Here is a 12,756-nt window from a genome sequence, read left to right on the forward strand (position 1 = left end):
AGGAGTGGACTGAAGCTGGAGTCAGTGCATCAAGAGTCACCACGCTCAGACGTCTTCAGGAAAAGGGCTACCAAGCCACTTCTGAACCAGAGGCAACATCAGGAGCGGCTTATCTGGGCTGTGGAGAAAAAGAACTGGACTGTTGCTCAGTGGTCCAAAGTCCTCTTTTCAGATGAAAGTAAATTTTGCATGTAATTTGGAAATCAAGGTCCCAGAGTCTGGAGAAAGAGTGGAGAGGAACAGAATCCATGTTGCTTGAAGTCCAGTGTGAAGTTTCCACAGTCTGTGATGATTTGGGCTGCCATGTCATCTGCTGGTGTTGATCCATGTGTTTTCTGAAGTCCACAGTCAACGCAGCCGTCTACCAGGAAATTTTAGAGCACTTCATGCTTCCTTCTGCTGACAAGCTTTATGGAGATGCTGATTTCATTTTCCAGCAGGACTTGGCACCTGCCCACACTGCCAAAGGTACCAAAAGCTGGTTCAATGACCATGGTGTTATACTGTGCTTGATTAGCCATGCAGCAAACTCGCCTGACCTGAACCCCATAGAGAATCTATGGGGTATTGTCAAGAGGAAGATGAGAGACGCCAGACCCAACAATGCAGATGACCTGAAGGCCGCTATCAAAGCAACCTGGGCTTCCATTACACCTGAGCAGTGCCACAGGCTGATTGCCTCCATGCCACGCCGCATTGATGCAGTAATTCATGCAAAAGGAGCCCCTACCAAGTATTGAGTGCATAGAAATGAACATACTTTTCAGAAGCCTGACATTTCTGTTTAAAATATCCTTTTTTTTATTGATCGTATGTAATATTCTAATTTTCTGAGACACTGAATTTTGGGTTTTCATTATCTGTATGCCATAATCATCAAAATTTCAAGAAATAAAGGCTTGAAATATTTCACTATATGTGTAATGAATCGATATAATATATGGGTTTCACTTTCTGAAATGAGTGACAAAAAATATTGACCTTTTTCACGATATTCACATTTTTTTTTTTAGATGTACCTGTAGTAGATGGTGAACTAAGCAGCTGTACTTCATACTGATGTCATTTCCTCTTCATCAAGTCTTCTATATAAAGGCGGCATCGCTGCGGTAGTGAGTAGTGACATTGAGGCATTGTGATCCGGCGAAACAAATAAGAGCAGGCGGCTTATGCGCATTATGCATTCATAAATCAGCGAGTGTTTTCATTCACTCCGAGGAAAGGAAAGTACTAGCGTTCATTTGCTTTCCTCTGGCAAGACGGTTCTTCACTTTTAAACAGACGGTTGCCTGCGCTTCGTATTACGACAATGATCGCACGAGGATGCGCTGCTCTCGTGGTGCTGGTGAATTTTGGTAAGTGTGCAAGATGTACAAATAATCACGTAACGTGTTAAGTTATTGTGGGAATACTTAGTGGAATTTGGATGATGAATTGATTCTGTTGACTGTACATTTTCTACATGTGAGCTGTGCCATATCTCTGTCAGCGGATAAAACACTTGGAGGAGCACAAAAGGCTTTTCACACTTGACATTTGTAAACGTAATCTCGTTACATGCTTTACAGTGTGAATACTTGGTCTTTTAATAATGAATCCTTTTCGAGATTTCGCATTGTAAACCCAGGGTTACTTATTTATAAAGCCATTAACATTAATTAGACAAATACAGCCATAACCGCTTGTTTACTGTATCTGCGTAGATCCACCTCGGTTGTTTTATAACTATAAACATGCAACAAAAAGATTAATGCGTCCGTTAACGCGTTTCCCTCAGATTGCAAACAGCTAGTGAAAGTTTCTGCGATTTATAAAGAACATGAAGAATTAATGAGTTTATCACTGAAGCAGTTTATGGTTGGTTGTCTGTTGCTAAACGACTCGAGTACCTTGGTTACTTAACCAAAAAATTAACCCAGCTTTCACACGGAGTCATTTGTTTTTTGCTTATCAAAACTCTCTCTCTTTTTCCAGTCCTCTCCGTACCTGTCTCTCCAGGTCACATGGACGATAAGGATGTGAAGGTAAATTATTGTTTAACAAACAAAATATTCGTTTTCGGGATCACTACTGTTCAGTATTATTTTAATGTGTATTTGGAGCTGCCTTTTGGAACATAAGGATGCACAGAATGGCAGCAGCTGTAGTCCATGTTGTCAGGAAGTGTGGAGGAAAGCAGCATAAGTGAGACAGTGACTCAACAACATGATTTCAGCCTAGTGACAGCTGGTGCCATGTGTGGCTACCAACTACAGATGACTGCAAACTGTGCTTTTAAACTATGATGAACTGAATTTAAACTTAAATTGAAGTTGGGTTGCACTCATTTAACTCGGTTGAGATTGTCATGTGATTCTTTCCTGTCCTTGTCAATAAAACACACCTAAAGAGAGGGTATGTTTTGATAGAGGACACTTGGAAATTCTAAAATGTGTGTAAATCTGAAGTTTTGGGGGGAAAGACATCGGCAATGTCAAGTTGCAAACAGATGCAGTTCTTCTCGGTAAAATGATAATGCCATTTCAGCAGCCTTACTGAGGGAGGCTGTTTTTCCCTGACAGCAGAGAAATGTTTGACTTTGGGGGAATGTGGAGACAAAGAAATCGCAGAGACGGGTGAGAGGGATGAAAGCAGGAGGAAATGATATTGATTGAAAGTGAAATGTAAGACAGTAAGGATGGCTAGATATGGGGGGGGGGTTGAGATATTGTTGGCGTGCTGCATCTGTGTCCTCTGTCACATTGATCTTGTGAGTGCATGGAGTCCATATATACACACTACCGTTTAAAAACAAGGATGCGTTACATTTATTAAATGCATATTTGAAAGATTTCTAAAGGATCATGTGACACTGAAGACTGGAGTAATGGCTACTAAAAATTCAGCTTTGCCATCACAGGAATAAATTACATTTGAAAATTTATTCAAATAGAAATATTATTTTAAATTGTAATAATATTTCACAATATAATTTTTTTTTCAAAATAGCTTAAAAATGTCTCGCCATTTCCTAACCCAATCTTCTCTGTCTTTGTATAGGTGATGAAGTGTATTGTGGAAGTAATTGCAGATGCCCTGTCCAAGCCTCATCCCATCCCAGTCTCCCAGGACTGCCTTGAAACCCTCAGCGCTGGTGAGTGCCTGCATTAGTGACACCTGGACTACTATTATTTCTGTATATTTAGCTGCACTTGGGTGCTCTTCCTTCCTATCATCAGCAGTGACCTTCCCGATATGATCAATATATGCTATCATTGCTGCGGTGACTGCACGTTTCTGATAGTTGAAAGTTAATGGAGCAAAATAATGAATGACATTAGCACAGGAGTCATAGTGTGAAGTTTTTTTTCGTTGATACTTTAATAGTTGGAAAATCAATTATTCTTTTAGCAAGGCAGGTATTGTTACTGAGATAATGCTTACAACAGTGAAATCAAACACTCTGTGAGAGGCTTACACAATGAGTCTAGGACAAAGAAACAGTGAAGGACAGAGACGGATAGAAGCAGAAAGGAGGACTGATAAGTTGAGAAAAGCAGAATTTCACAGAGACACTAAAAATTTTTATATTTTTAACAGGAAAAGTGCTATACTAAATAGTTTAACTGTTAGTTACCTTACCAAAATATAGTAAAATTATTATATTATATTATATTATATTATAGATAATATGATAGTAATAATAATAATAATAATAATGAAATTATTATTATGAAATTAATTAAAACATTTAATTTGAATAAATTAAATTTAATTTGAACCACCTTATAATTCATAGCGAAAGGGACATTCTCAAGATTCTCTTTTTAAACCCACCTTTTTATTATTAATACAGTAAGAAAAATAATTTAATAGTTCAAATAAGTTAGTGTATTAAAATGTTATTATTAAAAGACTTACAGTTAGTAACTGTAAACTATTCAGTAGGGTAATCACAGTAAACTACATCTATAACTGAAACTAAAAATAAAACCATAAGAATCATCAGTTGAAATAAAATAAATGTTAACTGAAATGAAATAAAATATATAAAAAATTATTTTTCATTTTAATTTATTGTAACCTGATTAACTAAAATAACTAAAACTGAAATATAGATGAACAAAAAATATATAGACATATTTAAAAACTACTAAACATGACAAAATACATCAAAATGACTAAAACTTGACCCAAAATAAAATGAAAATGGACAATAAAAATGTATCAAATAAAAACTGTAATAATGTCTCAATGATAAAATAAGACTAATATACAGACACAAAAATGCCATTCCCTAATGCTTGTCCATTATATGTCAATTCTGTTCAGCAACATTCTGTCAGTTTTGTACCATAACTTTAACAGATTGCGAAGAAGCTTGGCAGAGAAATAAGACGACAGACATTTTTGGAGAGAAAGTAAAGAGTAGAGTGAATAGCATTGCCATCGAGTGAGCAGCCGACTCTGCATGCACTCTCTGTCGGTCAGCAGAAAAGGAAAATCTTGACTCAACGTTAATTCAACGCAAATCTCTCTTATTGCTTTCACTTTCTCTCTTCTCTCTCAGCGGGCCTGATGATTAATAGTGCTGCTCAGGAGAAAGCAGTATATTTCAGGGCAATTGATGCAAATAATGTAAAAAATAAAGTAAAGTGCTGACTGCTAAAAATAGTGTTTGGAGTTTGGAGCTGTGTGTGAGGTGTACCTTTTATTTTCCAGATGACAGGCTTGTGAGCATCCTACGCCACCGCAACTTTCTCCAAGAGATGCAAGATATCGCTGTGGAGGGTAAGAGGCAGATGCGCCCGATTTGATTGGGACAGCATGAACTAACTCTGTTTCCTATGGAGAAACGCTAATGGCAGCAGAATGACAGTTGGGTGGTGATGGCTTTTTTGGCAGCAGTAGGTCATTTGAAATGTAGAGCAGAGAATTGTATAACACTGCTGATGAACTCTGAAAGAGAATCCATACATTCTGTTTTATTGCCAAGAAGATTCTATGTCTGCTTGTGACCATTTCCCCACCAAACTGCTTCTTAGGAGCCAATGAAAGAGCACAGAAGCACCCAGGAGATGCTCCTGAACATGTGACTAGCCTCTCTAGAAACACAATGAAAACTGCAGGTGAGATTAATCCACTTCTTAATTGCCACAGTACATGACTCAATGCTAGTCTGCTGCATCTTTATTTATTTATTTACATTCCCATACGGAAATATTATGAGAGTGTTATTTCCATATATACACTATAATTTTTTTTTAACGCAAATTAATCGTGATAAGGTTTGACCCCAACTTCCTGCCGTCATCTGTCATTGTGTGATAAGGGTACAGCGAACCTGTGTTGCTAGGGTCACGGTTTTCCCGCACAATTGGGCTATTTTGAAAATGCAGTCGCAGGAAAAATTACAGAGCTGTGGGTTGCGTTTTTTTGGGCTACTTTTATAATGTACCGCGGCCGCCCAAAGTGTATATAGACAAATAAAAATGAAAATAGATCCTTTTACTAATGTGTATTATACTTGGGAGTGTATACCTGGCAACTTAAGACCCGAGAGGCGGTTGTAACATCACAAACAACTTGAGTTTCAGCCAGAGCATACATGTTAAGGCTTTTACACAGCAGAAATAAACATAACAGGCACTATAGATTATATAAGATAATAAACACACAATTACGATAGGATATGGTTTGAATGTGATTTTCTTGAGATCTGGATATTTTCATAATAATGAATGTGTATATCTGAAATGTTAATTTGTACAGCGATTAAAAAAGGCTATAAATAGCATATTTTAACAACAGTAAACGACCAAATTCCATATGTGATCGCAAAAGGAAGTTATTACAAACACTCGATTGAAGTGAGTTTTGAGTAAAAGTGTATTATTAATCTCATTAATTGTCTTATGTAGCTTGATGCTAGTGTTAGCTCTAATGCACCTGCAGAACAGGTCCGATTCTACTTCATAATGCATTTTGTCATAATACTTCATGTAAGGTCGCAAGAAAATGTTTGTTGTATTTATTTAGAAATACTTTTGATCATAGCTGGGTAAATGTATACTGGGATTGAAGTGATGTGGCTTGGTAAATGTTTTATTGCCAGTATAAAGGCTATAATGGCTGAATAAAAACAAAAGAATATTGATAAAATAATAAGTATTATGTCTCATACCTGGCGGAGGTGTGAAAGGTTCTGTTTCCTTAAACTAGTTTGTCATGCATTTCTTTATTTCAACACATTTACTGTCACAATTGCAAACTGTAGCAAAACGAGGAACACGGAGATGAGGATAAACTCAAAATAAACAGTCTTTTAATGATCCACAATCCAACAGGGGTAACGCAAGGCAGGGAGAACACACAGGAACACAACATCAATGTTAATACCGGACACAGGACAATGGAAAACACAGGGATTAAGTTATAAACAGGGCTTAAGTTTGCAAGACTAAACGAGATAATTAAACAAACACAGCTGGAAACAAATAAACTAATAATGAACCAATAATGACAGGAACAGGAACATAACCAAATATGGGCATTCACAAGGTCATGGACTGTGATTAATCACGATTACATTTTTTTTATTTATTGACAGCAGTAATATACATATTACCAGTATGTAGTAATATATATATATATATATATTAGTTCTGTCAAACGATGAATCACGATTAATCACATCCAAAATAAAAGTTTTTGTTTATATAATTTTTTTGTTTGACAGCACTAATATATATATATATTCACATATTTACATACTCTGGATGGATGAAAATTAGAGCATATAGAAGATTTGTATAGAAAATTTTGTCTACATATGTTAATTTTATCTATATGATGATTTTTTATATGGTATAATTTGTAGCAACCATATATGTCAACAATATATTTTATTTATATGCAACTTTATTAAAACAACATAGCCTAATATACAAAAATCTGTATATTAATTTAAAGGTGCACTAAGCAATTTTTGAAAAATGCTTTTGATCGCAGTGTCGGACCATGTCCCAAAACACACTTGCAGCCAATCAGCAGTAAGGGGCGTGTTTTGTAATGATACAGCGCTCAATTTGAGTGTACAGGACGGATATTATTGACTATAGATAGAGAGAACTGCAAGATAAAAAAAGAGGAAAATATCAGAGGAACAAACATTAAAAAGAAGGGTTACGATCAGGCATGTAAGACCCGCATAAATTTCGCAGCAGCTTTCCAGCGGTGGAGAGAACTCAAGGAGCTGGAAGGGCACCAATCGGATGCCTAGGTTGCGTTGTTTCTTTTTGATTGGTGAGTAACGTTGATTTTGCATTGTTTCACACAACTTATCTGTGTTGGCTTTTGTTTAAATATGCTTGTGTGTCATCTTTGCTTGTTTCTGCGCTCATCGTTATGCCAGGGTTGTGTACATATATGTGTGGGGCAGATATATCAAAATAGGCGAGGTCCTATTGGGCTATGGGCGTGTTTGTTTTGTTGCTTTCAAATATCAACATCGTTTGGCAAAAATTGCTTAGTGCACCTTTAAGTTGTGTAAATCTGAATAGTAAGTTTTTTTTGTAACAAGTTTTTTTTTTTTTAAATGCATGTGTGTCTTTTATATTTACTCATATTATATCAAGCTGTATTGATGAGTTTTAGGATGGATATACATGTACGTGCCATGTATGTCCAAAAAATTTCATGCATATTTGTGTGGGCTAGATATATGTTAATATATTGTTCCAATTTCTAATAGGTTTAATTTGTGTTTTTTCTTCATATGACAATATATCGCAATTTAATATGTTTAATATTTATTTCATTTGTGTATGGGTTGTTTTACTATATTATTATATTATATATTTTTATATTCATGCTTATACACTTTGCATAAGAGAAGAAAGATGAAAGATTGTTCTAATCATAGAATAAATTCCTGGGAAAACAAAACAAAAACAAACGCTGCTTTGATTTAGCATTGCCTGTCACTCTTCAAAGGATAGAAGGCGGTCATTCAGTGCTCTCAAAGCACATTTTATTGTGAACCACTGTGTTCTGCTCTATAGTCCTGCACTTAGCAGCATTCTGACAGAATCAGGGCAGAGGGCACACTACCAGTGGTACGATATTGAGCTTGTAAAATTTATTGGAAAACGATCTTGGATATGTCATATCACAAGTCTGTGGGCACAAGTGTGTGGGTGCTAAATATCATTCTGTTCTTACAGTGTGAGAGTCAAGTAAAACACTGATTGTGTTTTAAACTACCCCTTAATTTGTGAGTAGGTTGTCTGTGTACTTTGCTGTGCATTTCATTTGACCTCATTCAAAAGTGCTGATCTTGAAAATGGTCTATGTGGCCTTGAAATCTATGATCTGCTTGCATTGCAATTTCACATATTAAGCCATGTCAGTCTACTTATGGTCAGTCTCCTTAACTTTTTTCTGAGGTTAACGTGTTTTGAACACACCATCTATATGTTCTTCTGCAAGTACTGTGCTGCTGAGGTCAGACAGATTGATCCAAAGAAAAAACATGTAAACAGTCTGTTTCACAACCTTGCACTTTCATTAATAGGCACTGTTGCAGAATTCATCAAATCTAAAGGCTTAGAACCTGAAGACCTGAAAGAAACAAAAACAGATCTCTATAAAGTCTTTCTATCATACAGAATATAAATCAAACCCTAAGGCACTGACCTGAAAGAAACCCAGTCTGCATAAAAGAATATCACACAAAACATTTATTTATTTTGATATATGAATATATTAATTTATGATCATATATGAACACTATATAATTACAATTTCTTTATTTATTTAAATAATACAAAAATGAGCACCTAACCTCAGTGTAACCCTTTACCATCCTACAGATGATCAGTCAATGTTGGTTGCCTTGGATAAACCAAAAGAAGATACAGAGAAGAGAGGAGTAGGAGAGGAGAGCTCCAGGGAGAGTGAGAAGACAGAGCAGGAGTCTCAAAAACGCAACCAGATTGTTGAGGAAGAGGAGCGTGAAGAACTGGAGAGTCCTAGCAATCACATTTCCATAAACCCAGAGCAGAAGAGAGAGTCACAGGAGGAGGCCACAAAAAGGGAAGAGGGTAAACAAGAGGAGAAGAGACACTCCAGCTTGGAAAAGGAGAAGGAAAAGGATCCGGTTCACCAAAAAGATGGTAATGATGAAAGCGATGTGTGGGATGCCATATGCGCTACTTTCTGAGTTTATCTTTGAGTTGACAGCCTTATTCAGTATGATATGATATAACAAGCAATATTCTGACTGTAGATGAGGTGTAAGGTTGCATTACCGGCCCGATGGGACCAGTGCCCTGGGACCTCTCAAATTCAGGGACCTCCGGCTGAGAAGCTTGTGGCTCGATACCTGGAAACAAGCCACTGCAGATGTACAATTGATAGATGAATAGTGCTTGAACGTGTGCCAGAAACTACTGCCAAGTTGTGAACTACACAAAGAAATTAAATATGTCACTTGTTCCAGGATCCTACACAGCACCAGCAGAACACACTGATGTTCAAAACTACTAGATTTCTTGATTTATTACGATTCCGAAACTCTCAATTCAGTTAGATTTCAATTCAGTTCTCATTTCATTCCTTTTTGATTCAATTCTGATTAATTTGGGTGTATTTCAGCTATAATGTCCGCTTTGCTTAAATATAAAAAATCTCTCTGCTAATGCTGTAAATAACACAAGGCAGTGTTTCAAACTGATAACTTAGGTTATTTCCATAGGGTTTTTTTTTATGTTTATTAAAATAATTGATTTATAAGAGTCATTAATTTCAGGAATCAGGCTACACCGATCGTGTTGTATGTTTTTGATTCACTACAAAGAACCAGCTCAAGAGGCATTTGTTTGTGAATTGGAGGATACTGGTTGCGCTGCATGGTTTTGATTCATTAAAAAGAACCGGCTCATAAGATTTATTTGTTTGTGAATCAGATAACACTGGTAACCAATGTAGGTTTTAGATCCACTAAAATGAACAGACTCAAAACAATCTTGAAATGGACACTGGTGCCATTCATTTTGATACGAGTTACATAACTCAGGTAAAATGTGATTTCTTTATACATTAGGTGAATATTAATTTAAAAATTGCTGTGTAATGTTTTGTTTTGACAAAACGTAAATTCTAATTAGTGATTATGAGTTATAACAACAGAACATTAATATTTTTTTACTCGGCTCTAGTCACGCAACATTGCCATTTCTTTTGATTTTAATTATTTGTTTTTCTCCTCTTTGTGGCTTTTCATCTCAAAACTGAGGTATTATTTAACATATTTACAATTGTTATTTGGCCATTACATCATACATTTGTAACATGAATGACCTCAAAGTATCATAATCCATGATCAGATGTGTACGGCTTTATTCCCAGCAGATGAACAAATACCCATAGTGCTCCTACAAGCAAATTGTCACCCCTCCTACATTTGATCAATAGCAACATAATCACTACTCTTTGAAAGGTGTTACTGTGAGTAACAGGGATGTCCAGGGAGAATTCATATAACAGGCACTTGCTTATTTCATTGAAGAGGTTGGGAATAACAGCAGGAGATTGTGTCTAAGACACAACAAGGTTAAAACGGGACGGAAGGGAGGGAGGGATGGGGAATGAAGATTGATAGGGGAATTTAGCAGTGCTCCATGAACAGGCTGGTGTGACAGTGCCTCCATCTATGAAATGAAATCCACGCTGTGCTGTGGCCTGCTGAATCGATTCAATAATTGACCTTGGAGGCCATCCAGATCAGCAAGCTGCCTGTAGCTTGTTTAAAGTAGTCCTCAGATCTCAGAGGAACTTTGTGAAAAATGTCAGACATTTCAGGTGACTTTGCTTTAGTGTGTCTGTTAATGGAAACATTGATTTGGGAATCTGTGTTCATGGGTACAGATAGAAGGACAGGATGGTGGCTTATATTTCAGGATAAGAGGCATCAAGCAGTGAGCTGTGAGCTGGCAAGAGAGAGCATTTCATTTAGAAGAGTGCTGGGTTTGCTGATGCTGCACTAAAGTAAACGCGTGTGTGTGTGTGTGTAGAATAGAGAGAAGAGACTAAGATAGAGTAAGTAGAGAAGATAATATAATAATTATAACTTTGTTCCCTTTTTATCTGAAGGGGAAACAGCCACAGGTGATCAAGAAGCGAATCCTGATGTAAAACAACCCATCATGGAAGACAGCGAGGAGCACAGGGGAGCTGAAACAGAAAGAATACATTCAAAAGAAGAGCTGGAAGAAGAGGAGGAGAAGAAAAGAGAGGTTGGAATGAAACGCTGGAGTCGTGTGAACAAACTGTCCCACAAGAGAGTAGAGGCAAGCCCAAAACTGGATGAGCACTGGGAAGCACCACATCACTCTAAGGAGAGAGAAGATCAAGAGGGGGAGCTGTGGAGGAGCCCTGAGGAGCAGGAGCTGCAGCTCATGGCACAAACTGAACCACAGGACAAACGAGATGAAGAGGGCAGCGGCAGCAGAAAGACAGGGGTAGGACACCTACACATTTTCTTAAAGGTTAAAACACACAGTATTTTTCTTCCGAGGAACACAAAAGTAGATTTTTTTTTTTTTCCTTTACATGGCTCTTTCAGTGAATCCATGGTTCATAGTGACCACGTTGGTCAAGCTTTAAAAATGACAAAAACAACATTAAAATAATCCCATGTGACTAATTCCAAATCAGCTGGAGTCGTGCTATAGTTTTGTATAGATATTTTATAGTTTTTTTTTCTGAATAAATTAAAAAATATGTATATGAAAACTACGTGATCAGTATATTGGAATTATTTCTGAAAGATTATGTGACACTAAAGACTGGATTAATGGCTGCTGAAAATTCAGCTTTAACATTACAGCAATAAATTACATTTTAAAATATATTAAAATTGAACAGAACAATTAGAATAGAACAGTTATCCTAAATGATTAAAAAATTATAAATGCAAATAGATAAATACTGTCTTGGTGTGCATAAGAGACTTAATGAAAAAAAAAATTCTGACCCCAAACTTTTGAATAAATGTTCATGAAGCATTTTAAAATGAACTAATGGCCTGATTTTCTCTCTTCTGTAATCAGGATGCTGAGATCGAAAGCCTGGCTGCCATTGAGTCTGAACTGGAGAGTGTGGCTCAGAAACTCCATGATCTGAGACGAGGCTGAGCTGCTCCAGCTCTTCTTCTCTTTCCACTTTGCCCTTCATCTCTCCTTCAGTAGAAAGGCATGTTAACTGGAGATGAGGCTCTCACCTTCTTGCTCAGTCCACAGCAGCGCAAGCTCTTATCTCAGCGCCGCAGATTCTCTGCTTATTCCCTCCATGTGTTAAATGAAACCTCAAAGCAACTTCTCTGGTGTCAGACATTCAGAGGTCCCTTCACTTTTTTCTCCCAGCTCCTCCGCTTTGCTTTATTGTGCTTGCTTCCCGAAGAAATTTGGGCATTGAGTACATTTAATGTAAAATATTTGCTACCCAGAATCATCACACTAGGTTGAAATTTTAATATACGTAAGGATACATATCTGAAAGATTGTACCTGATATTATGGAGTCTTATGATCCATAGGCAATAATGTTTTTATTAGATATGGTGATGACTGTAATTAAATGCTTTTTGGGTTTCAAGAAAACGAAAAATAAAGATCAAAAAGAAGTGTTTCAAACTAATTCCACAAAGTATGAGTCTGAACGACACCTCAAAGCGACCCAAAACTGATGTCAATACAGGAGACAAAAAAAATCAGTC

General features: G+C 36.8%; 1 protein-coding gene across 1 annotated transcript; it reads left to right on the forward strand.

The window, feature by feature from the left end:
- The first annotated feature begins 1,086 nt into the window (after positions 1–1,086).
- Positions 1,087–12,742, forward strand: LOC306880124 (uncharacterized protein). The gene is made up of 8 exons (XM_079433444.1): positions 1,087–1,355; positions 1,975–2,024; positions 3,040–3,133; positions 4,702–4,770; positions 5,025–5,108; positions 8,853–9,155; positions 11,134–11,501; positions 12,093–12,742. The coding sequence occupies exons 1-8, from the start codon at positions 1,310–1,312 to the stop codon at positions 12,174–12,176; spliced, it is 1,098 nt and encodes a 365-aa protein (XP_079289570.1). The 5' UTR covers positions 1,087–1,309; the 3' UTR covers positions 12,177–12,742.
- Positions 12,743–12,756: the final 14 nt, after the last annotated feature.

The sequence above is a fragment of the Barbus barbus genome (assembly GCF_936440315.1).
Source record: "Barbus barbus genome assembly, chromosome: 14".
NCBI lineage: Eukaryota > Metazoa > Chordata > Actinopteri > Cypriniformes > Cyprinidae > Barbus > Barbus barbus.

Bases quoted from the DNA above. Each gene is read 5' to 3' on its own strand.
- LOC306880124 (XM_079433444.1), top strand. From the start codon at position 1,310: ATGATCGCACGAGGATGCGCTGCTCTCGTGGTGCTGGTGAATTTTG. The intron at 2,025-3,039 runs GTAAATTATTGT...GTCTTTGTATAG, and splicing joins TGGACGATAAGGATGTGAAG to GTGATGAAGTGTATTGTGGA. The intron at 3,134-4,701 runs GTGAGTGCCTGC...TTTATTTTCCAG, and splicing joins CCTTGAAACCCTCAGCGCTG to ATGACAGGCTTGTGAGCATC.